Genomic DNA, 23,455 nt, shown 5'->3' with positions numbered 1-23,455 from the left:
TTTTTGAAAAAAGAGGAGTGAGAAGAATGGAGACTGGAAATGCAATATCGAGACGATGAAGAGCAGGTTCTTATAGTACTGGGTGGCCAGATGGTGTGCTATGTAGTTGAGATCGTGACGTCAGGCGGGAGGTTGATATGGTCGTTTTCGGCCACTGTTGGGAGTGGTGGAAAGTTAGGAGAATAACTCTGTTTCGTGATGATTGGTGGTTGTATGTCGGTTTAGCTCGAGTGGAGAGGTATTTTATAGAAATGTGATGAAAGTGACTGGTAGATAATTGTATAGCCTGATAACCTCCGGTTGCTTTGCCCGCGGCTCGATTGCCTCCTTCCTGATTCGGACAGCTCTTCGACAGCTCTTCGGGGCTTCCCTTGTATACAACCTGAACAACAAAAAGAGCTCCTTCCAAAGCTACGCTGCAGGCTGCCCTACTAGCACAATGGGGTCTCACAATCAGCTCAGGCTAGGTTGAGTATTTCCCTTCTCTCTCTGGCTGGTAGGTTACCGCACACCTAAGTGATCTCTCCGCCGCATTCTTACTGATCTATCATGTCGCTCATCCCTAAAACGAAGCCACTCCTTCTCTTCGGTCTCATTCTTACCATCATTATCAGCTGCCCCGTGTGTCTCAGCTCGGCCATCACTCCACGATACTTACCCTACGGAGCCGTGATCACTCACTGCACGGTCCCAGGCACCGTGGCCCTGACCTTCGACGACGGACCCGGCATCTACACCGACCAGCTTCTCGATCTCCTCAGCGAGTACGGCGCGCGCTCCACCTTCTTCGTGAACGGCTATGAGCTCTCCGACCACCGCGACGTTCTGACTCGGACAATGAACGAAGGCCACCAGATCGGTTCTCACACGTAAGAAAGGCCTTTCTGCCCTACTTTATCCGGAGTCAATCCAAGTTCTGACGATACCCAATACGATATATAGGTACGACCACGCTCGACTCCCCACACTACGGTACGGTGAAGTCGTCGAGCAGATGGGCAGGCTGGAAGCCGCAGTGCAGAAGATCCTCGGGGTGGTCCCGACGTACATGAGGCCGCCGTATCTCGCCATCAACGGCGAAGTCCTCGCCGCCATGGGCGATCTCGGATACCACGTCATCAGCGCCAGCGTCGACACCAAGGACTTCGCGCACGATCATCCGGACTTGATCTCCCGCAGCTTCACGAGGTTCCTCGAAGGTCTGAATGCCGGCGGCTCCGTCGTGTTGGCCCACGATACCCATGAGCAGACAGTCGTGGCGTTGACCCGGGCGATGCTGGATGAGATAGTGGCCAGAGGGTTGAATCGTAAGTGTAATGGTTGGATGTAGTACCGTCCTTGGAGGCAATGCTGATATGTTGGCTTTTAGCGGTCCCGGTGGCAGATTGTTTGGGCGATGCGGAGGAGAGTTGGTATCGTTGATCCATGCCATTGACTCATGAGCGTAGGTGTCGAGTGAACACTTGTTTAGACTGCTTTTCTTTTGTGTGTGTCTAATATTCCTTGTTGAAATTTATGCCTTACCCTTTCTATGTTGTTCTGTTCCTGATCCATATTAAGGTACAGTACATCACAGGGGAAATGTTCGGAGCCAATAGGTGGTTCTATAGGATTGGATCTGGTCAGCCTGCTCCCTGCAGGCTACGCGACGACTGTCTGCGGATGGATTCCCTGGTCCACATGTTTAATATGCAGCTGCATGAACTGTTGAGGCTATATATCTGCCAAATAGAGCGTCATTGGCTCCTAACTTCGACTTTTTTTGTAGACCGCGTTTCGGAAGCTTCGTGGCATATGTAGCACGGAGAGTCCAACCTGACCAGCAGGTTAAGTTGCAAAAAGCGAGTGTTAGAGAGTCGTTAAGCAACCGTAAACTGAATCTAGGTTTGTGGTAGAGCCATGCGAGGGTACAGCATATGGACAATTACACCCTGCGATGATGCTCAGTAGTCTGGTTCGCATGGCGACCAACCTTCCGGCCTTGTCATTCAGGCCTGCTGCTCCCAACTAGCCCTATCCAATGTACATTTTCAATCAATATTCCGTAGCAAACGAACAGTATGATAGACTAAAGATACCAAGGGTATTAATCTATCCCAGAGAAACAAAATAAGAAGCACGATGCTATCTATAACGCCACCGCCATATCTATATCCCAAAACATACCAAAAGGAACTAAATGAAACACCATCCCGGCGCCCTCGCAATGCAATACCAATCATCATCCAGGAATACGTATTTAGAAAAAATCCTGGTCATCCAGCCACTGGGAGTCAATGGCGTAGGCAACCAGGTCCGCGGCGCAGCACATGTCTTCGTGTCCGTGCTCGAGGTCAAGCAGTTCCAGCACGGAGGCTAGTCTCTTCTCGAGGGTTTGTTTCAGGTCGGAGACGCGGGGTTGGTTGTGGATTATCGCTACCGCTGGTGTTGTTCTCGGTTTGGTGTCTTTTTTGGATGCGGTGGTGGTCGGTTTGACGCTCTTGTTGGGCGAGCAGGGGGCAAGGGGTTGGCGGGGCGCTGGAAGCGAGGAGGCGGGCTCTGGCTTCTTGTTCTTGAGGAGGGATTGGAGGAGGAAGAGGAGCCAGACCAGGTTGGTTCGCGGGGCGTATTCGGCCCAGATGCCCGGGATGACGGGGGATTTTTCGGTCTTGAGGGGTTCGCCGTGGTAGAGTTGGGAGCGCATGCTGATGGTTGGGGATAGTTATTAGTTTGACCGGACTTGTGTGTTTTCTTTTGGTGGGTACAGGGTGCTGCTTGTGGTGGGACTCACTATCGGTATGTGTTTCGGAGCATAATCTCGTCCTCGTCCCGGCCGATGGCATCGAAGATTTGTTTCTTGTCGAGGTCTGACGAGGCGATCTCGAAGGCCTCGGCCTCTGCGCTGAGGTGCAGTTGCGCGCGAGACAAGGAGTAGTCGATGATGGTCGTCTCGAGGGTGCTAATCCCGAAGCCACTCTTGGACGATTGGTTTGTGATCTCTGCATTGGTGGGTGGGTCCATGCACCCTCCAGGCCGTGTACTCCGTATACAGACGTTTCCGAGGTGCAGGTCGCGATGCTGAGGATGTCAGCCTTGAAATCAATGGGGACTAGTGGATCAAGAGCTTACCTCAAATAACGCGTATTCCTCTGCCCGAGCAAGCGCCATTGCGACTCCCCAGAAGATATCGTAGATCTGGAAAATGGAAGTCCAAGCGAACTTCTCCAGCTCGCAGCCAGCATCATCCATCTCCACGATCGCCCACAGCTGCGAGTCAGGATAGGCCCGCTTACTAGATGGATTCGGATTCAAGCAGTCGTCCTTGGTCTTTTTGTAGTGGTCCCAAGCCTTCTGAAACGACTCAGGAAACCGGCCCTGGACCACATGAATTTCTCTGAAGCGGGCAAAGCCCGGGATTGGATCCAGATATTTGAGCATCTTGACCTCGGACACAATCTCATTGATACTGGTGAACTTCTTCGAGCCTGGCCCACTCAGAGCCCGCAAGGGCACAACCTTGAACACGCCATCACCATAGGCCTTTAAGCGCGCGAGCTTGGATCTGGACATCTCCTTCTTGCATACCTCCTCTCGGAGACGAAGCTTGTAAACCTCTCCGTAGGAACCCTCGGCGATTTTGACCACCTCCAACAGATTACCCGCTCGAGCAGCCCATGAGTCGAACTTCTGCACGCTCTGCGCAGCAGCAGCGGACAACGCTTCGTTCAGGATCGGGCGCACATATCCATTGGCCTTCTCATCCGTGACGCATCCAGACGACACCCGAGCCGCTGGCTTGTCCTTGTTCCTTCGTGATGTTCTCGTTTCAGTCTCTGCGGTGGATTCGCACGCCTTGATCCGTCGGCGGTTTCTCTCTGCCGGGAGCTTGGGGCTGATCCGGACTTCGACCATTGTTTCGTACCGTTTCTCTAACGTCGGTGTAGTGATCGCCTCCGGTGTTTCGGTATCTTCCGTTCGACTTTGCTCCGGTTCCTCGTTTTCCGGCTCATCTGCTGGTTTCGAGTCTTGAACATGCGCCTCCTCATCTGGAGTAGGCTTCAACTCCTCCACCTCCACCGACTGCACAATCTCAACCTCCTCGTCTTTTCTCTCCTTCCTCGTCACTTTCCCAGCCCCTCCTTTCTTCCTCACATCCTTCTTCCTCGGAGCTATCGGCGTACTCTTCTCCTCGATAGCCACCTCCGCAAGTTTCACCCGCACATCCTCGACAGCTTCCTCACCGACCTCTTCGCCGCTCGTCTTCAGATCTAACCGTTCCACAACCCTGGCAGGGCTCCTCTGATCAAACACCGCCCGTGGGGCATCAGTCCTCCTCTTCCCGTAGACTTTTCTCTGGGCAACGGTGCGGGTTCTGGTTGTTGGTTTCGGGTTCCATGACCGTTCGACGCCGGTCACGGCGATGGGGGAGGAAGGCGGGAACATGGCGACTTCGTGCATTGTGTTTGGGGCTTCTGAGCGAAGTATTAGTGTGATAAAGAAAGGGCTAGCTGCCCACTAATCTGAGGAGACTGTTGGGAGGTTATCGATTGCGTTGATGCGTGGAACAACAGAACAGCTGCTGCAGCGGTAGGATTCCGCGGAGGTGGCCCGCTTATTGTTCTCTTGCCTGTTTAGGTCTAGTGGCCGGCGTTGCTGAGGGGAAAGAAAAAGAAAGGGCCCGGTTATGTAAGTGGATCGAGCATTCATACTTACGGTATGTAGTTCTATGGTGGGCTAGGGAAAAGGAGGTATACAATTTTAGGGACAGAGGGTGAGGGAATAGGATAGGAGAGAAAGTGAACGCGTGCGAGAGTAGGGAATATCTATCAATCACTTTACACTCTTGTTTTATCCTTGAGAGTTGCGTTCAGTTCCTGCATCATAGTGATGTTGCTATGCAGGTGAGCTCTACTCCTAGCATAGGACTATAGTACACTCTACACAGTTAAGTACTGAGTCCAGTGCAACAGACAGAAGCATTGAATAATGTTTTGTAGTCTCAGAGAGCAAGAACAACCCTGATTTGCCGGTCAAATCGCAAGTATTACCTACCATGGGAAGTAAACTCGCCTGTCAGTTCGCAGTTTCACACTTCTAAAATACTTCGCGGGCTACAGAACTGAAGCATCGCGGCCTGGAGTTTCCACTTCAGTCGATCAGGAGTGGCAGGGCACGTTCAGCGACGCGCTCGAGACCAGGAGAATGGCAGCGTCGCTACCCCGTACTCCGTAAATAGCGTCGGAACAGTTTCATAGGGACGGGAGGGACGGGTGGACCGGGAATGGGCAAATGCCTCTCTCCCCGGTAGGTAGATAGCACGGGCCTGTCAGTACTCAGTAGGAATGCGAAGATCCAGTCAGGAGACGGACGGAAATAAGGATCAGTGCAGACTGGACGACGGATGGAAGGATGGAAGGAAGGGTCAGCAGATGGTAGTGTAGTAAGTAGTACATGTACTAAGTAATTATGAATAGGCACAGAATAATTCGGAGCAAAACGGAAGCCAAAGAAAGTAAAAAGCCGATGTAGTTGCAGTGACGTTATCCCTTCCCCTTTTGGCCGCTGGAATTTTCTCAGCTCCCGTATCTTTCTGATGCAATAGAAACAGACATCACACAACACTGCGGTCGCAAATCATGCTGCTGGGTCGGATCTAATCGAGGTTTCGATAGCATATCAATTCAGGGGCAATCATTCATTTACAAGCACAATCAGACCCCCATCGATGGAAAGGAAAGCTATTGTGAGAGCTACAGAAGCCCGTCGCGTCGATCACGCGAGCGCCGTAGGATTACCGAATTGAGCCAACGAACCCTCGGGAATTGTTCGCCGCCCATCTTTTTTTTTCTTGCCCTTTCAACTCCGCCATCCTTTTTTTTCCCTTATTCTCACTCAGTCTTCTTGCCCTTCACACCACGGTCGGGCTTATCGGCGCATCGACCCATTTCCTCCTCCTCCTCCTCCTCCTCCACCACCACGCTCCTCCTTCTTCTCCATCGTCGACCTTTCCCCCTTCCCCTCCTTACCCCGTCTTTCTCTTGCTCTCGTCACTGGTTAGACTTGTGATGAGTCAATAAATACTATCTTTTATACTATAGCCTCCCTTGCACCTGGGTTTGCGTCTTTCCATCCCTCCCATGTCGCCCCGTTCAAACTGAATAAAAAGTGACTCCACATCCTTTTAAGGAACGGCGATGGCGTTCAACTTCAACTGGTCGCCGCTTATGGCGGACGCGAGTTTCTATACTCGTGCCCAAGACCTGCTGACGGCTGCCTTGAATAAATCGCCTAAACCGCCTATCATCGTCGACGACATCATCGTCACTGAATTGAATCTTGGTTCCATCCCCCCCGAACTGGAGATCTTGGAAATTGGGGATTTGGCGGAGGATCGCTTTCGAGGCATCTTCAAGATGTCATATACTGGAGATGCCTTCCTTACCCTGAAGACGCGCGTTCAGGCGAATCCTCTCAATACCTACCTCCTCACTCGTCCCTCCTTCGCGACTCCCATGCCCGTCGCTGCAGCGTGAGTGTGATCTACCCTACGCGAAAGCGAACCCTGATGGCCTTTGGTTAACATACTCACTCGTTGCAATACAGAACTCCTCTCACCATCCCCCTGCAAATTACCCTCTCCGATTTCAAGCTCTCCGGCTTTGTCATCTTAGTGTTTTCGAAGCAAAAAGGCATCACCGTCGTTTTCCGGAATGACCCCCTCGAATCGCTTAAAGTCTCGTCGACTTTCGACTCTATTCCGTTTGTGCGCGACTTCCTGCAAAGAGAGATAGAAGCACAGCTTCGGATTCTGTTCATGGACGAATTGCCCGCCATCATACATCGTTTATCCCTTCGACTGTGGGTCCCAGAGTATCGCGCGGGAGAGGAGCTACAGAATGAAGCTACGGACACTGCAGGCGAAGGCCCCGGCCAAGATCCGCTGGCAAGCCCGCCGCAAGACCCGGTTGATGCCTCTGGAAACGCCCTGGACGAATCGGAGATCGCATCACTTTCCCTCGATTCGACTGTCGAAACTCATTCCTTATTCTCGCAAAAGAACCTCCTCCGGCTGGCCGCCCTTACGGATTCACAGCGGACATTATCACTTTTCACCCCGTCCATTCAGGAAGTCGTCTACCGTGCATGGACTTCGCCATCCGACTCGGGCGATCTCTCGGGAGGCGTGACGTCACCTCTGAGTCCAATGCTTTCCAGGACGCATTCGCAAATTGGTGGCATGTCCTCCTCTTTCCAGGACACAGCCAGTATGGTGTCCGCACACAGCCGGTCCTCCGCAAACACACACACATTCAGCAGTTACGGCTTGAATCTGGGCTCTGGTCGTCATTCGAAGTCCAACGCGAGGAGACGGAAGAAGCGTGTCGTCGATCTGCGTCGCCCTAAGACTACGGACGACGCGGTCAGCGTCAGTGGTGAGAGTACCTACACGGAGACTACGAGCGCCGCATCGGTCTACTCAGCTCCTCTACCTGTGATGAGCGAACAGACCGATGATCCAGTGACGCCCCCGCTTTCGCCCAACAGCGACCGCCATCTTCCGACGATCCCCGAACGACATCGTATGAGTCTTTCAAGACCTGCCATGCCTCGGCGTGATATTGCAACCGAAATGTTGCAGGATGCTGGTGAATCTTCGTCGTCCGCGGCTTCCCGTCATCCTGCAGTCGGTGACGTGGATGCCACCCCTCGGGTTTCCGTACACCCCCACAGCACCTCCCGCCGGGAGAGTGAGAAACACCAGGAACCGGATGTTCCACGCAGCCTGCCTGCCACAGCCCTTCCATTCACGGATACGAAAACGTCCAACGTCGTGGATCAGGCCCTGGTTGAAAGACTCGCCGGTGAAATTGCTCGTCGCATGCGCGATGAGAAGCTGACCCCTGGCGGCACTTGCAGTGCCTTCTGGGATCGCCTCAGTCATGACGATGCGCCTCCGGCGTATGGTCAGTAATCTTACTTTTAAGGTTCTCAAACAGGTCTCTCCTCTCCTTCACCTTCCTCTATTCTCCTCGGACTTGAACCCGTGATCAATAAAGTCCTCGAAGCTCCAACAAGACCGAAGCTATTCATGACCGATACGACATTGTTTTTTATTCCTCTGCTTTGCTATCTACGTTGATTGTAATCATCTTGTGGGATGAACTTTGGAGCGGGCGCTAGAACTTTTATATCGATTGGGCTGTACTCATAAAAGAATTGGGTGTGTTTTTCTGTGATTTGTGTGATTTTCTGCTTCTGTGAGCGACCTGCTTTCTTTCAAGGATACCATCTCCCACGCTCGCCGACTCTCTTTGGTCCTGTAAATACTTCTCTCGTTTGGTTCTTTCTCGCTCTTTGCCTTGATCGTTGCTAGTTTCACTGCTGCTGCGTGTGAACCAGTTATTGGCTGGCACCGCATTTGGAGAGTCTGAGGATCTGCCTCTTTGTAAAACAAAATATCAATTGTACTGTCTGTTCCCTTCTCTCCATGAGGACTGTAAATCGCTGGTCAGGGCGCAATTGCGGCCGAGGGCGGCTCCACCAGCCGAACTCGGCAGGCTCCGATTGCGACTCGCGGACGGACTCGAACGTCAACCGAACCCCAAGCCAAACTTCCGTCGCCTTCGCTTCCTTCTTGTCTGCTTCTTCTCCCGCCGCCACGTTGCCCGATCATCGCCCGTCCCTTTCCCCCGTTCTCTCAAGTTCTCATCCTCAATCATGGCGGGCATGTTTCAGAACTTATTTGGAGGCTCGCAGCCTTCCAACCCGGCCAGACCTGACGATGGTAAGTCACGCACGCAACCTATTTCCAAAAATCCGGGGTTCAAGCTCTCCCCAGCCCCAACTGACAGCCCACCTCTTTAAACTCATCATCCTCTTTCTAACATGACTGTCCACCAGACTTCGCCGACTTCGTCGAGGCTCCGGAGCCGTCTCCAGCCTCTCTCGTCCCCGGCTCATCCACCACCCCGGCCATCAACACTCACGGCGTAGGCGCTGCTACCCCGGTCCCGTACACCAAATGGTACCGGGTGTGGGAGCGGACTTCACCGCAGGACTTCATGCAGGAAGCCATGGTGATGCCCATCATCCTGCTGATCGTCCTCTTCCACTTCTGGGGGACGCGCAAGAACCGGCGTCGGGCCCGCGACTGGGCTCAGGCGCACGGGTCCGCCCTGCAGAACGAGTTCGCCGTCGTCGGCTTCGGGGGTCCCAAGACCGACGAAACCCCATCCCCGGACGACATGCTCAAGGAGCGGTCCGCGCAGGAGTTCGCATCGTACGCGACCGGTCGCCAGAACGTGGCCTTCGTGGATTTGTCGGTCAAGCTGCCCAAGCGGTACAACCCGGTGATCTTCTGGACGGAGTCGGTGCTCAGCTTCCTCTTTGAGAGCTGGGAGGCTCCCGCCGAGACCTACGAGGCGACGGCCTACACCTTCGACGGCAAGGAGAAGGACGTGGTGCCGGTGCCCGCCAATGACACCTCGTCCCTAAAAGTCAACAACTCGACCTACGACGGCTTCATCTGGGCGATCGTGCACAAGAACCACATGCGCAAGTTCCGCCAGGACCGCTACGACGCCTCCATCACCTTCACCCGCGAGAACCCCAAGCTCCCCAGCTGGGTGACCGTCATGACCGAGAGCGCCGAGATCACCGACGTGCTCCTGACCCCCGAGCTCATCCAGGCCGTCGAGAAGGCCGGCTCCGATTTCAAGTACCTGATCGTGACCGACCAGCCGATCGATAAACCCTTGAAGTATGTCCATCCTCATCCTCCTCTCTTTCCTCTTCTATTCCCCTTACCAAACACATAACCATACTAAAAACAATGCCTCCCCAACAGAATCGAAGAAACCACCCCCCGCAAACGCATTCAACTCGCCATGACCCTACCCGCTTCGCCCGCCGGCTACGCCACCTCGCTGCCCCTCTTCTCGCAGTTCCTGCGCCTGGCCGACCGCCTCGTCGCCGTCGCCCACTTCCGCCCCGAGGTCACCCGCAAGATCCGCCACACTCGCGACGAGGAGACCAAGAAGCTGCGCCGCGCCGACGAGGACGAGAAGGCCGAGGAGCGCCGCCTCGCCGCCGAGAAGATCAAGAAGGAGGAGCGCGAGCGCCTCCTCCGCGGTATGTCCGCCGACGAGCAGCGCAAGTACCTGGATCGCGAGTCGCAGAAGGAGCAGCGACGCATGATGAAGAGAAGTACCCGTCGGGGTTAGATGGGTTGCTTTTCTCTCTTACGGCTGTCGCTGCTGGTGTTGAATGGCTAGGGAGATCTCTTTTCTTGAGACTATTGTCGGGTGACTGACGGAGGAAAGCTAAAGATGCTACTTGGCTTGTCATGTGGTGTTCCTTTCTTTTATCTCTCTACGTTGCTTCTCTTGTATCTGGTGACGACGATGTTGCATACTTTCATGTACAATGTATTCATAATTATTCGAATGAGAAGGGAGGGAGGATGGGGTTTGGGGCGGCGGTGTGGGATGTTTACGATCGACATTAATGCAGTTATGTTCTGGCGTAACTGATGTACCTGGTCCTGTCCTATATATTGTACTGTCATACGACGATCACATGAACAGTGATCAAGCAACAGACCAGAGACCCCTCCTCTCCATCTCCACCACAAGTGTAAAAACCCACACTGCCAATGCAATATGGTAATCACCAACATGATTAAGTCCTGTACCTGGAACACCAAAAGCAAATCTATCAATCTAATCAATCCGCAGAACCCCAAGCCCCCGATAAAAAAAAACAAAAAAAGAATCCTTCAACCGCCCGCAGCCAAAAAGCTCAACAAACTCCCCAACGTCAACCCAGCCACGAGCATCAAGCCCATGAACGCACCGGCCGGCTCGCGCTCATCGGCCGCCACCAGCCCGGCGCCCATCATGCAGTTACTACCCAAGTACCCGTTACTCACGCCGAAGAGCAGCTGCACGACCACCAGGTAGAAGAAGTCGCTCTGAACGACGGCGCCGCGGCCCCGGATGTTGCACAGCTGGTACAGCGGGATGAAGGCGGCGCGGGCGCAGGCGAAGACGAGCAGGGCGCCCGGCCGGTGGACCAGCGAGAGCGGCGGCCACAGGACCAGCATGCGGCCGAGGAGGTCGCCGGCGTTCCAGAAGAAGAAGGCCAGCGGGATGAAGACGGGGGCGTCGAAGAGGCGCGAGCCGCTGCCGCGGTTGACGGATTCGATTTCCGCCGTGAACACTGGGAAGGTCATTGTTATCGTGAAGCAGAGGATCATGGCTAGTGCTGTGAAGCGTAGTTTCTTGAAGAGCGTCCATAGGCTTATTGTTTTGCTGGGGGTCGCGGGATCGTCGTCTTCTTGTTCGTGGTTGTGACTGTTGGGAGGGGTGAGGTGCGAGCGGCGCTTGACGAGGGAGGTGAAGGCTAGGAGGGCGAAGCAGGACACCCCCGTCGCGGTGAGGAAGTATGCGAAGGCCGATTTGGAGGATTCCTGCGGCGGAGCGCCCGCCGCGGGGGGTCCGGGGGCTTGGTCGTGGTCTTGCTCGCTGTCGCCGGGGCTGCGCGCCACGGAGAGCACCGAGACAATCTGCACGATACACGGGAGCACGCCGGCCACGCCCTGGCCGCTCATGATCGCCTGCGTGTACTCCTCGCGGCCGAAGCCCGCGACGTAGGCGTACACGCCATTCTGGTTGATGCCCGTGGCCAGGCTGGCGCCGAAGACCATGAACATCAGGAACGCGAAGTAGGTCGCCACCGAAACATCTTTCATGAGAATCGTCGAGAAGGCCAGTAGCGTGAACACCACTATGTTGATCAGCAGCGAGATCACCGTCCGCTTGGGGTAAGATGCTCCCTTCTGGAGCTTGGCCAGGATAAATGAGGAGCCCAGGTTGGTCACCGTCGAGACGGTCAGGATGGAGGGCTGATAGTGAGTCGCTGCCCAGTCGTCCGTGTGGAATCGGTGGTAGAAGTATGGGGCTGCCGCAAGGAACATGTTCCTATAGTTATCGGAGCATGGCGGTTAGCGGGCTGGCGCCGTTGTATGTGGAGATGGTAGAGCAGAGCATTGCGCTGATGAGTTGGAGATTGCAAGTCAACGTACCATGCCCAGAGCATAGAGACTCCCAGGAGAAGAAACACGGCATATTCATAGGAGGAGAAAGGGGCCTGTTGCGGAGCTGATGAGGCCGAATCGTTGTTCTCCGACTCGTTATCCGACTCCGCAGGCTGCTGGATGGCCTCGTACGTCACTTGCGGAGCAAACAGTCTCCGAATACGGTCCATTGTTGTGGTTGCAGAAGAGGTCCCTAGATACTGGACGAAACGGGACTCGAGGAAGAGGTAAATCAGTCCATAGTAGATTTGTGAGAGGGAGAGAAGAGGTCACGATGATGAGAAGAAGCAGGGAAGGTCATGAGGGCCAGTCGGACAATTGCCAAGACACCCCGACGGACTGGTCACGTTCGGGTGACTAAGACGGCAAGAATGAGAAATGGTTCGGAGGAAAAGAAAAGGAGAGAGGAGAATGGGGTATTTCTGTACGGTCTCTATCCAGTCATCCACAAACATACCAAAAGAAGAATCACAGTCCAACCATATTAGATACATCATCAAGCGCCCACCCTTCTAAGAACAAGTATATATGAGCCACCTTCAAAGAAAAATAAGCCTGTTGGTGGTCTACACGGCTGTAAAACGTTCAACGTTCAACATATAATATAGAACGGAAGAATGCTTCAAGGTGTCCACGAACTCCTTCTATTGCTTTTGTTGAGAAGACTCCTCTCGAAGCTCTTCGACTTCATCTTCCGCATTGTCGTTTTCCAACTGCCACAATTTCTCTTCGGTCTCGGGAGTGACGGGCGCCCGAGGAGGAGTTGCGTCACCACCACTCAATTGCCATTCCATCAGCTTGGTGAAAGCACCATCAGGCCTGGCACTAAGCTCCTCATAGCTGCCTTGCTCAGCAACCTTGCCATCCGGAGCAAGAACGATGATTGTGTCGGATCGTTTGATGGTAGATAGTCGATGGGCGATACTGATAGTCGTGTTGTTGCCGCGGAGCAGGGCAGCAAGAGCACTGTTAACAAGGGTCTCGGACTCCGCATCAAGCGCAGAGGTCGCCTCGTCCAAGATCAAAATATCGGGTTCCTTAATGAGAGCACGAGCAATGGCAATGCGTTGCTTCTGTCCACCGGAGAGTTGCGCTCCGCGAGGTCCGACCTGAGTATCAAGGCCATCCGGCTAGAGGAAATGCATGTTAGTCGTAGACGCCCTTCAAAAATTGATGGAGCTACTTACGAAATCACTGATGAACTGGCAATTTGCTTTCCTGGCAGCCGCGATGATTTCTGAGCGAGTTGCATGGGGACTTCCATAGGAGATGTTTTCTGCAATCGTTCCTGAGAACAGGACAGGCTCCTGCGCGACGACACCGATCTTCCTACGGAGAGATTTCGCGTTCATCTGACCGATGTCCTTGCCGCCGACTAGAACGCGTCCGCCGGTGGGATTGTAGAACCTCAACAGAATAGAGGCAATGGTGGACTTGCCTCCGCCTGATGGCCCAACAATGGCGACATTCGTGCCCTGAGGGATCTCAAAGTTGAGATCTTGGAAGATAGGGACAGCAGGACGGGTGGGGTAGCTGAAGGATACATTCTCGAAGCGAATAGGGCCGCGGGCAGATTCAACCTTGATGCCCTTAGTAGGTGATATGGTTGGCTCCCGGTCCTGCAACTCAAACAGACGACTGGCCGCACCGACGCCTTTCATCAATTCGGAATAGAAGCTGGAGAGACCAAACATGCTGGAACCAGCGTAGGCGGTATACATCAGGAAAGATGTGAGCTCTCCAATACTAATGGCGCCTGATTTGACCATTCCTCCACCAACATAGAGAAGTGCGAGAATCGTCATGTTACCCATGAATCCGGTCTAAAAGGAAAGTTAGTAAAGAAGGATCAGAAAGTCTCAACCCGGTATATCATACAGAACTGAAAAAGGTCGCGCTAATCAGAGATTCTTTCTTGCCGAGCTCAAAGATCTTGCGAACTTGAGTGTTATAGCGGTTGACTTCCAGGATCTCACCAGCAAAGGACTGGCTAGTCTTCACGTTGCCCAACCGTTCTTCAGCAATCTTAGTCAAAGTTCCGAGGTTCCTCTGAATCTTGCGGCTCAGGTTTCTGATCGCCCTTCCGTAGAAGAAAGCTCCCAGGCCGATTGGAGGTAGCAAAAGTGCCAGAATACTCGACAGCTTGAGACTGACATAAGCCATGAGGCCGAATCCAGCCACACCGCTGACAGTCGCTCGTAAACCGTCGGAAAGATTCTGAGTGATACTTTTACCAACAATAATCGTGTCAGAGCCGAGACGGGAGATCAGATCACCAACGCGGTTCGCATCGAAGAATTCCGCGTCCTGAATGAAGGTCTTTCGGAACAAATTCGAACGGAGTCGAGCAACGATGCGCTCACCGACAATACGAAGAATCACAATGCGACCATAGTTAGCGGCAGCACCAAGGGTCATGATTCCGGCCAATGCACCATAGAACATAGGTACACTTAAGCCGAAAAGCTGATCCGGGGCGCCCTCCTCCGTATTCTCCGCGGATTGGGTGGACTTGGTGGCAGCGTCCATGATCTTGCCGATAGAGAAAGGAATAGACATCGTGATACCGGACGAAATGAGCAGGAAGAAGAAAGCGAATCCAAGCTTCTTGGCTTCGGGGCGCGCAATTGATAGCAATCGCCAGATCTCCTTAAAGCCTGCGTTCTTTCCTGAAGCGCCATCTTTGGCCAACTTTGCTCGGAGATTAACCTGAGCGGCCTGGGCTGCGCGTTCCGATAGTTCAAATCCCTTATCCAGATCCTCATCATCCTTATCTTGTGTCGTGTCCTTATTGGTTTGCGATGGGGTCGATTGACCTGTAGGTTTGGCCTCTAGTGATCTCGTCGAGGAGGAGAAAAAACGCATAAATCTGGGTAATTGCGACCGATCAACTGGGTTCTGTGAACCACGGGAGAGTAGAGATCCGGAAGGTAGAGAGGGTCCGTAGTAATTGCGTAATGAGCTCGATAGTCCTGAAAACTGTCTTTTGGGTTCAACAAAAGTTGTCCCGGGCGGGGAGGCATTGCGCTGCGCGCACACCTCGACCAGGATACTTCCATTAGTTCGAGCTGTTTGCCTCGCAGCAACTCCTGGAGCCCAGGAGGCCAGCAACCTGGCTCCGAGCATATCGGAGAATACGTAGAAAGCGGAATCAGATGGCTGCTGAAATGTATGGCGATTGAGGAAACCAGGATGCCATATCCCACTAGTTGCTCGCGAGGATCATGGGGTACATGGCCTAGACGAGCTTGACTTGCTGTTCTGAGGGCTGGATGTGTGTGTGTGTATGTGTGTGTGTGAGGTTGATGGAGGGGAGAGCCAGAACGCTTGAAGGTCAGCCGCGAAGCCGCCTTCCTAAGCTCCGGTCCCGATCATCGCCGCTTCGGCCTCGCATCGGCCACGGTTCTGCCTGCCATCACCGCCTGTTGTGATTCCGCCGCCATCGAAGCTGGTCGAGAGCATTCGATGGCTGTGGCAGCAACAAGTTTGCGCGCGTTGCTGTGGTTGCGCAAGGTTGTTCCTTAACCTGAAAAGAAACCAATCTTCTGGCTTGAGTTTTCTCCACCTCGATTACACCCATATCGCATCACACCGTGTTCCGCAGTAGTAGTAGCTTTGATCAGTTGCTGCTGTGCTCCCTACCCCACCCCCGCCTCGCCTCGACTATACTACTTTCCTGACAATCAATCACGCATTCAACTCACCATGGTGCTCGACTACAGCAAGTGGGATGCTCTCGAGCTGTCGGATGACTCCGATATTGAAGTGCACCCCAATGTCGACAAACGTTCGTTCATTCGAGCCAAACAGGCCCAGATCCACCAGCAACGTTCGCAGCGCCGTCATGAGATTGAAACCTTCAAATACGAGCGCTTAATCAACGATGGCTTGCTTACACGCATCGACAGGCTTCTTGCGCTACTGCAGCAGAATGAAGGAGCCTCGAATAATCCCGAAGAGTTCGTCTTCCAAGCTCTCATGGAGTTCGCCGGTGAACCGCGGGAGGACATGCCCCCCGCACCACCGGAGGGAGTCCACACGCATGAGACGGACCGTCCCAGGTACTCCCAGATGATGGGTGCTCTGGTAGATCAAGTCAAGAAGGAAGTTGCCGAAGTCAGTGAAGACAACCTTTACTCGGAATACATCAAAAGCGTGCAGGGACACAAGGACAAGGTGCAGGGTCTACAGAAGGAGCTGAACCAAAGACTTGAGCAACTCGAGAGGGAGGAGAGGAGCAAGATTACTAGCGACCAGCTGCATACTGGTTTTGATACTTCGCACATCGCCAAGGGAGGCGAGGCCCAGGGCCAGGGATCGTCGGCTCAGGCCGAGACGGTCGAGCTCCTGAATCCCAACGCTTCAGCTGGTTCTTCGTCCCAGCAAGCCGCCACCGCCGCCGATGATGACGATGAGGATGAGGACCCCGAAAACATGAAGGCTAGTGACCTGGCCAAGCGGTTCGCGAAGATCGACCGCAGCGATTACCGCTCTCTGCTGCAGTTCATCTCCGCGAACCCCCAGATCGTCGCCGAGAGAGAAACTGACGGTCTCCTCGTCGAGGCGTTCAACAATCAGATGGAAGGCAAGGATGAATATGCCCGTCAATGCGTTCACCAAGCATTGCTGTTGCAATATTGCCGCTCTCTCGGTCGCGACGGCATCTCTCTGTTCTTCAAGCGGTACGTATAGGAAGCTTCTTATTGAAAGGACAGAATGCTAACAATTCCAACCCACATACAGCATCACAACAGCAAACCACCAGGCAGGAACTCTCTTCCGAAACGACGTGAACGAGACCTACAACAAGATCAAGTCTCGCGCCGCAGAGCTCTCCAAGGATGGCTCTGCGTCCAACGATCCCGCGGGAGTAGAACAGATCCAATTGCATGCGGTCGACCCCAACACGAAAATCAGCATTGGCATCCCTTCGGCCGAGAGCCAAGATCCCGTTGAGGTAGAGGCGCGCAAGGTCTATGAATCCTTCTCGAAAGAAATGCAGAATGCGTTGGCATCGGAATCGCTGGACGAGGTGAATAAGGTTCTCGGGAAGTTGAGCGTCGAAGAGGCCGAGGAGGTCGTTGAAAAGCTGGGACAGTTCGGCATGCTGAGCCTCGAGGAGGGAATCGTTGATGCCACGACCGAAGAAGGTCGGAAGAAGTTGGAAGAAATTGAGGCGGAAAACAAAAGAGAGAGGGAGGAGATAGGTGAACCAGGAGGCGATATCACCGAGTTGGACTGAGTATCACTCAACGCGTAGGACATCAAATGGACAGGTTTATGTGTGATTACTTGCGAGCCGTGACCACCCAAGTATGCAAATATCCATTTTTTTTTTCTTTCAATCAATTTGACTACCTCTTTTGAACTGATCTTGTCACCGTGTCAGGTATGCAGTAGTCTCGCGGAAATGATCCGCGATGGAGCGGCCTTGGTATTACATAGCAGGAATTCAAGGAGAATATAATGTGTAGTGTTCCAATATGCATGATCTAACTACAGAAAGGGAATAAGGAAGATATGAAAACATGTAATGAGAATAAAATAAAAAGACATTGTGATTAGGAAGCCGCCATAGAATCAATTGATCCACGTAGGTATATTCAGGTCGATGAAGAACGTCTGAGCTCCTGGGGTCAATGCGGAATGACATGATGTTCATGAGAATGGCGCTGAAAGTAGAGGAAGTGAGGTATAACCTCCAGGAGACTTAAATTCTCGGGCTCAATTGCCGTCCCTGGGTATCAGGTATCGGGAAGCTTAAACACCGCCGGCGCCGGGGGCATTCTGATCCTTCTTCAAGTCGAGCAGCAACTCACGGAAGCGCTCCTTGCCAGATCCGCTCGCACCACCCTTGCTGCCCTTTCCGGATACGTCAACCAGCTTTGCAATGCGCTCCCAGCTAGTGCCACCAGACGATGTGTCTTCGCGGTTGGCGAGGAACTGCTCAGCTTCGGCACGAGTCTGGGCACGCAATTTGTCCGTCTTGTTGTTATAAGAGACATAGAAGTCGTCGATATCCTCCTGTGCCTTCTTCACGGTCGCTTGCTTCTTCTCCTCGGAGATTTCAGCACGGCGCTGAATGTCTGCGTCTCGTCTTTCACGCCATTCCCTAGAGGAGTCGCAGTGTCAGGACATGTGCAGCACGGAAGCGACGGGGCGGGGAAGGGCGGTGGCAGTGTGTAGATTCTCTTAGGGCCGAGGATGGTATTACCTGACGGGCTCGGGCTCCTCGTCGAGAGCTTGGGAACTATAGTTGGTGTATCCGGTGGGCGGGAAGGGGGCCCCCGTTCCAGTGATTGTACCACCAGGGGCAACTTGCTGTTCGACCGGCGATGAATTAATACACTGAAGACATGACCACTATAGGAATTGAGCGCAATGTATACCTCATTCTGTATGTCAAGGGCGGGGAAAGAGGATTCGAACCCGGCGATCTCCTGAGGCGAGGCGTCACCGGCGGCTGGGAAGGCGTCCGCATCACCACCCAATAGATCGTCATCGTTGTTTACGTCTTCGGGCACGGCGACATGATCTTGAGGGGTTGCGAATTGCTCAGCATCGTCGCCAAGCATGGCTCTTTCGCGAGCCAGGAAGTCGTTCTCATCGGAGCCGCCGTTGGTCTCCACGACCTCGGTCTGGCCTAGCAACGGGATTAATATCATGTAGTAGTAGTAGAAGCGGCGATGATGCGGCTTGCTCACCCGCGGAGAAGTCCTCCAATGAAGGGAAGCGATCAGCCATATTGGAGCGGAAATGTGAAGTTCGAGTATCCAAGTGATTGGCTCAAAGCGAGATACGGTAAATGCTCGATGAAGGAAACGAGGAGGGCTGGACGGGGGTGGGTTGAATTGTAAGTAAGGTACCAGCTGGCGGGTTGAGGATGCGGGCGGAGAGCACGTTGGATGGGCAATTGGAGAAACCCCCCGGATTCTGCCGGTAAGGGCGGTGAGAGAGCTGGCCTGCAGCTTGCAATCGGAGAGGAGAGAGAGTCTATTCTGCTTCAGGAGTCCCTCACCTTCACCACAGTAGTCCTTCTTTCTATACTTTCCTGCTTATCCTGGCTTCTCCTTGGCTTCGGTGCATATCTTATCCCACCCCTTAGTATTTTCAAGTGACAGTCACAGGGCCTCATATCCGCCTCACATACGTCTCTCATCTAAAAACAACTCGAGTCGCCAATCCAAACATACCAGATCAACGCACCTCCCATTACATCTATCGAACAGAAGTAGACCGCTGCAACTAAGGCTTCACGCAAACACGATGGCTTATTCGGATGACGCTGTCAAAGCCAAGCTCTCTGCACTTAATGAGACTCAAGAAGGCATTGTCACAGTCGCGCAATGGGTCATGTTCCATAGGTATATGATCTTGACAGCTATGAATAAACAATTGGCCATGACTAACCAGGTTCACGATTGATAGGCGACACGCAGACCGGACAGCGCAGCTTTGGTTGCAGAAGTTGCGCGAATCGCCCGCCCCAAAGCGATTGAATCTAATTTACCTCGCGAACGGTACGAATGGCACATGCTGCTGGCCTGACCCCCAGTGACTGACCCCCAACTCAGAGGTTGCGCAACAATCACGCGCGCGGCGCAAGGAAGATTTCCTCGTCGCGTTCTCTCCGGTTTGTGCCATCCATAAATATACCAGGGCTATGGCGGACGCTGACATGCACAAGATCATCGCAGAGGCTACGGCTACCGCCTACAAGGGTTCCTCGAACGACATCCAACAGAAGCTGCGACGGGTGATAGAGGTGTGGAGAGCACGTGCAATCTTTGAACCTTCGGTTCAGGATGCCGTGGAGGCGCGGGTAGATGGTAAGGACACCTCGGCTGAGCGGCTCGAGATAACTTTCGCTCATGTGTTCATAGAGATTGACAAATCGCGTTCTACCGGCAAGAAGCCGCCATTGGGAGGATCACTCTTCTCGACCTCGTCCGGTTCTACCCCGTCTGAGCTACAGCCGTTGGTCCCTTTGCAGGTAGCCCTTTCGAAGGCTACTATGACTTCGACTGCATCCGCTACTGCTGCCAATGCAGAGTACGATAAGCTACACGATCCCAAGAACCCGTTGCCTAGCCCTCCGGTGCATGCTGCACGCCTCAGTCAACTATTGAAGGCTTTGGCGAACGCTGAGAGCTCAGTCTCGGAAGTAATCAAGTCACGGTTGGCACTAATTGATGGTCTCGAGAAACTCTTGGAGACCAATCGCTCGGCTTTGTCGAGGGAGCAGAGGTTGGCCGCGCAGCTCGGGGAACGAAAGACCGAGACCGAGGCGACCAAGAGGGAGGTTGAGGATGGCATCATGCGAGGTCTGTCGGCGGAGAACCCCCCTGCCGTCAATCATGGGGATCTCGGACTAGGAGGGGACGCAAGTGTCCCTCGCCCTGAGGTCGAAGCTCTGACTCCTCCGCCTGTCGAGGCCCTGACACCGGTTGGCTCTCCGAAACAAGTCCCGCAGGAGACAATCCCGGGCCTCACGAACGAGCCTCAGATTTTCGGCGGTTTCACTCTCCCAGGCATCGAGCATCCCCTCGACTCATCTTACCCCACATCAGATCTGACCTCTGCGGCCTTTGATGCTTCCAATGGACTTCATGCCAAGAAGCGCAAGGTCACTCATGAAGAAGAGGACTATGCTCAATTCGCAAGTGGTGACCTGGATGCTGATGTTGCCGAGCTCTTGAAACAGGAAGGTGACGCTCACAATTAATGCTTAGTGCTACTGTATGAATAGCCAAGCAGTCAATCCGAGTCTCAACATGTTCACCACCTTCTAGTCTGCGTCCTGCGTCCTTCGACATGCATATTTTCGTACTCAGTATTTTTGTTGTTATTGGTCCCTGCATTGGCAGTGAGACTTCAAACGGTCATGTTATGGTTTTGGCGGAGTTGACTGTTGTTGCTACGGAAGGCAGTGTATCGCCCGAAACAGGCGAAACTGTATAAGTTTGTCATTGAACGAAGCCAAAGGCAAATTAATTGCATTAGGGTTACTGAGGCCATCTAGACGGAAAAAACTATCGGTATATGTCAGGGTCTACCCATTTATCCCTCGCGACCACGGACAGTGATGGTCGTTTCTTTCGGCGATAGATCGTCTCGAATGCGCGAGGATTCAATGCGGGTGTTTCTTGGCCTTGTGGTGCAGCAAGTGGCTCTGGTGCCGGTGCCGGTGCCGGTGCCGGTGCCGGCGAAGGAGGTTCGGGGGAATCATGTTTCTTGGGCTTGACGAGTAATACGATGAACAATCCTGCCACCAAGATTACAAGGAGGAGGAGGATTTTGCGTTTGACTGTGCGCCGCTGATAGTTGGTTGCCTAGGATAGAGATTCATGTTAGTTCTAATTCCTGAACATGCACCACACATAGAACGCACCACTTTGAGCTCCTTATCTGCAGCTTTCACCTCCGTTCCCATCCGTTCAATGTTGTAGTCTATTCGATCCAGCATGGTGCCCTGATCAATGACCATCGCCTGCAACTCGCGGAAGATGTCCGACAGCTCGATAATGCCTTTGGCGATATCATTGATCTCCCGTTCCCGTTGCACGATAGCGGCATCGTTCGAAGTCGACAGGCGCTGTGAGGTCTGCATAAGCGTCGATTGGGAGAAGGACTTGTCCGCATCCGATTCCATCAAGGAGGGATCCGTATAGGGGTTCTGCATCGGGGTTGGTGATCGATCGAATGAGGACGATCCACCCTCCAAGCCTCGTAGCTCTGCCGGTGTTCCTCCAGGTCAGCGCATTGAACCGGATATACCAGCCTGGAAGAGAGAAAATGCGGCCAAACTCACTCTTTAGGTAATTACTTTGCTTCTTCCTGAACCGAGCGCTGGCCTCTTGCGCGCGAGCGGCCAGTGAGATCTGTAGATTCTTCGCCATGGTCTCATCGCCGCTGCTGACTCCGCCCTGCTGTTTGGCCTCTCGCACCATTACCTCGATTCTCTGGACCGCCTTCTGGCATGCGTGGAAGGAGCGCGTGATGTCCTGGGTAAGTCGCTCGATCGCCGCTTCGTCCTGCTTCCTGATCTCTTCGTCCCCGAACCCCGGAAGGAGGTGCTTCTGATGTAGCTTGTCCAGTTGGGCGGACTTTTGCGCGATGTCGGCGAGTAGCTCCGTCACTTCGTCCTGCACGTCGACCCAGCGCGGGGGTAACACGTCCATCTCGATGATTGCGTCGCCATCCTCATCCGACCCTCCCGTTTCGGAGATCAGTCTACGGCTCTCTTCGGATTGTGAAGGGATGTCGGAGAAGCCATTGGAGGCGCCGAGATAACGTGGCTTCTTGGCCGGGTGATGCGTGAACGACTGTCGGTAGGAGATATAACTAGGGTGAATCGAGCGATCAGCGTTCCACGTCTGGAAGAGTGTGCCACTATATTGGGAGTATATAAATACAGGTTGGTGCGATCCCGCCACATCGTGAAGGAATGACTGTGGTGGGAGTGCCTTGTTCTGCGGTGTTCCGTCGACGGGGGGTTGCGCAACGCCTCTAGACTGCTGCCCTGATCATTGTCGGGCCAAACAGACCAAATATGTGGAGTCGAAACGGTGTATCAATGACCAGAGAACAGAAGCCAAGCAAGCTCTTTCAGAGGCACAGCACATTAAGTTGTCAGAGGGTATATGAGCATGCACCAATGCGTCCGATAGGACCTGTCGCTGTACTTCCATCGGTAGTTCGATCTCCCATCTTGCACATGAAGGCCAATCCGGCGCTTGGCCCCTTTGGGAAGGCACGCTTCGCTCCATAGCTATTACGTCAGCTATCAACACGCCCTGATGCATCGTTTGTGCTACGCATGGCACAGGAATGAATGATGCTGAAAGTAAAACATGGTGTTCTTGAACGATATTGGTTTTTTAATTCTTGGTTCTACGCCTGCATAGATACAGCAGACCGTGATTGAAGCAATTCACTTTGTATTGGAGCTATGCCGATACAGCTGTGGCAGCAGCTTTTCTACTGGTATCGCTGTAATGATAGCACCGACTGGGCCTGTAGTAGACCTCTCGAGTCAGTTGTAAGTGTAGGCTGTCAGATTCATGGTGGTTCAAAGCTTCGTACTGCGAGTTTTAAGGTGTCTATACATCAATCACTACCGTGTTAAGAGTGAAAGATATATAAGTAGCTCAGTCCTAATACATCACAAGCCACATCAAACCTTCATAATTCCAAGAATTGCGGTATCTGATAATGACCAGATGACCAATACCATGAGCGAAATGAACAAAGTTGGCCCTGGGACACAGCTGCGGAACTTGCTGCCTTCAAGCTTTGGAACTGTTGAGGATCCACGGGTGTCTCGTCCAGCAGCTGCTCCCCGGGCGGTGACTATAGTGATTGATGTACTGTACTCGT

The 23,455-nt window shown here is 53.4% G+C and overlaps 11 protein-coding genes across 11 annotated transcripts; 5 read left to right on the top strand and 6 right to left on the bottom strand.

Annotated features, from left to right (window-relative positions):
* The first annotated feature begins 314 nt into the window (after positions 1-314).
* BO97DRAFT_183587 (chitin deacetylase) lies at positions 315-1,673 on the top strand. The gene is made up of 3 exons (XM_025690403.1): positions 315-869; positions 943-1,307; positions 1,370-1,673. The coding sequence occupies exons 1-3, from the start codon at positions 550-552 to the stop codon at positions 1,420-1,422; spliced, it is 738 nt and encodes a 245-aa protein (XP_025555277.1). The 5' UTR covers positions 315-549; the 3' UTR covers positions 1,423-1,673.
* A 364-nt stretch (positions 1,674-2,037) lies between these two features.
* BO97DRAFT_403274 (uncharacterized protein) lies at positions 2,038-4,776 on the bottom strand. The gene is made up of 3 exons (XM_025694700.1): positions 3,109-4,776; positions 2,771-3,057; positions 2,038-2,684 (listed from the first exon to the last, which is right to left on the bottom strand). Exons 1-3 carry the CDS (start codon positions 4,435-4,437, stop codon positions 2,240-2,242), a joined length of 2,061 nt encoding a protein of 686 aa, XP_025555276.1. The 5' UTR covers positions 4,438-4,776; the 3' UTR covers positions 2,038-2,239.
* Positions 4,777-6,015: 1,239 nt separating this feature from the next.
* On the top strand, positions 6,016-8,082 carry BO97DRAFT_403273 (MDM34 family protein). The gene is made up of 3 exons (XM_025694699.1): positions 6,016-6,093; positions 6,166-6,508; positions 6,583-8,082. The coding sequence occupies exons 2-3, from the start codon at positions 6,174-6,176 to the stop codon at positions 7,949-7,951; spliced, it is 1,704 nt and encodes a 567-aa protein (XP_025555275.1). The 5' UTR covers positions 6,016-6,093; positions 6,166-6,173; the 3' UTR covers positions 7,952-8,082.
* Positions 8,083-8,510: 428 nt separating this feature from the next.
* On the top strand, positions 8,511-10,469 carry BO97DRAFT_384151 (CCDC47 family protein). The gene is made up of 3 exons (XM_025693407.1): positions 8,511-8,764; positions 8,881-9,739; positions 9,827-10,469. Exons 1-3 carry the CDS (start codon positions 8,698-8,700, stop codon positions 10,200-10,202), a joined length of 1,302 nt encoding a protein of 433 aa, XP_025555274.1. The 5' UTR covers positions 8,511-8,697; the 3' UTR covers positions 10,203-10,469.
* On the bottom strand, positions 10,273-10,779 carry BO97DRAFT_183545 (uncharacterized protein). Its single transcript, XM_025690402.1, has one exon. It carries the CDS (start codon positions 10,655-10,657, stop codon positions 10,343-10,345), a length of 315 nt encoding a protein of 104 aa, XP_025555273.1. The 5' UTR covers positions 10,658-10,779; the 3' UTR covers positions 10,273-10,342.
* Positions 10,763-12,246, bottom strand: BO97DRAFT_324684 (nucleoside transmembrane transporter FUN26; the record flags this gene model as incomplete). The annotated part of the gene is made up of 2 exons (XM_025691302.1): positions 10,763-11,960; positions 12,065-12,246. Coding segments are annotated over 2 exons (1,380 nt in total), but the record flags the coding sequence as incomplete, so codon positions are not given.
* A 261-nt stretch (positions 12,247-12,507) lies between these two features.
* Positions 12,508-15,378, bottom strand: mdr2 (ATP-binding cassette permease mdr2). The gene is made up of 3 exons (XM_025693406.1): positions 13,955-15,378; positions 13,264-13,899; positions 12,508-13,206 (listed from the first exon to the last, which is right to left on the bottom strand). The coding sequence occupies exons 1-3, from the start codon at positions 15,200-15,202 to the stop codon at positions 12,721-12,723; spliced, it is 2,370 nt and encodes a 789-aa protein (XP_025555271.1). The 5' UTR covers positions 15,203-15,378; the 3' UTR covers positions 12,508-12,720.
* Positions 15,379-15,569: 191 nt separating this feature from the next.
* BO97DRAFT_362552 (Hsp90 co-chaperone CDC37) lies at positions 15,570-17,506 on the top strand. Its single transcript, XM_025692467.1, has 2 exons — positions 15,570-16,758; positions 16,820-17,506. The coding sequence occupies exons 1-2, from the start codon at positions 15,782-15,784 to the stop codon at positions 17,316-17,318; spliced, it is 1,476 nt and encodes a 491-aa protein (XP_025555270.1). The 5' UTR covers positions 15,570-15,781; the 3' UTR covers positions 17,319-17,506.
* Positions 17,507-17,544: 38 nt separating this feature from the next.
* BO97DRAFT_403267 (clathrin light chain CLC1) lies at positions 17,545-18,946 on the bottom strand. Its single transcript, XM_025694698.1, has 4 exons — positions 18,781-18,946; positions 18,466-18,719; positions 18,291-18,397; positions 17,545-18,188 (listed from the first exon to the last, which is right to left on the bottom strand). The coding sequence occupies exons 1-4, from the start codon at positions 18,818-18,820 to the stop codon at positions 17,837-17,839; spliced, it is 753 nt and encodes a 250-aa protein (XP_025555269.1). The 5' UTR covers positions 18,821-18,946; the 3' UTR covers positions 17,545-17,836.
* Positions 18,947-19,342: 396 nt separating this feature from the next.
* On the top strand, positions 19,343-20,801 carry BO97DRAFT_421346 (CTD-interacting domain-containing protein; the record flags this gene model as incomplete). The annotated part of the gene is made up of 5 exons (XM_025696712.1): positions 19,343-19,440; positions 19,505-19,596; positions 19,651-19,709; positions 19,764-19,905; positions 19,960-20,801. The coding sequence occupies 5 exons, from the start codon at positions 19,343-19,345 to the stop codon at positions 20,799-20,801; spliced, it is 1,233 nt and encodes a 410-aa protein (XP_025555268.1).
* A 276-nt stretch (positions 20,802-21,077) lies between these two features.
* BO97DRAFT_468204 (t-SNARE syntaxin TLG2) lies at positions 21,078-22,748 on the bottom strand. The gene is made up of 4 exons (XM_025699717.1): positions 22,492-22,748; positions 21,888-22,420; positions 21,468-21,811; positions 21,078-21,408 (listed from the first exon to the last, which is right to left on the bottom strand). Exons 1-4 carry the CDS (start codon positions 22,512-22,514, stop codon positions 21,109-21,111), a joined length of 1,200 nt encoding a protein of 399 aa, XP_025555267.1. The 5' UTR covers positions 22,515-22,748; the 3' UTR covers positions 21,078-21,108.
* Positions 22,749-23,455: the final 707 nt, after the last annotated feature.

The sequence above is a fragment of the Aspergillus homomorphus genome, assembly GCF_003184865.1.
Source record: "Aspergillus homomorphus CBS 101889 unplaced genomic scaffold BO97scaffold_4, whole genome shotgun sequence".
Taxonomy (NCBI): Eukaryota; Fungi; Ascomycota; class Eurotiomycetes; order Eurotiales; family Aspergillaceae; genus Aspergillus; species Aspergillus homomorphus.
The sequence above is the reverse complement of the archived record's forward strand: the minus strand, read 5'-3'. Positions and strand labels throughout refer to the sequence as shown.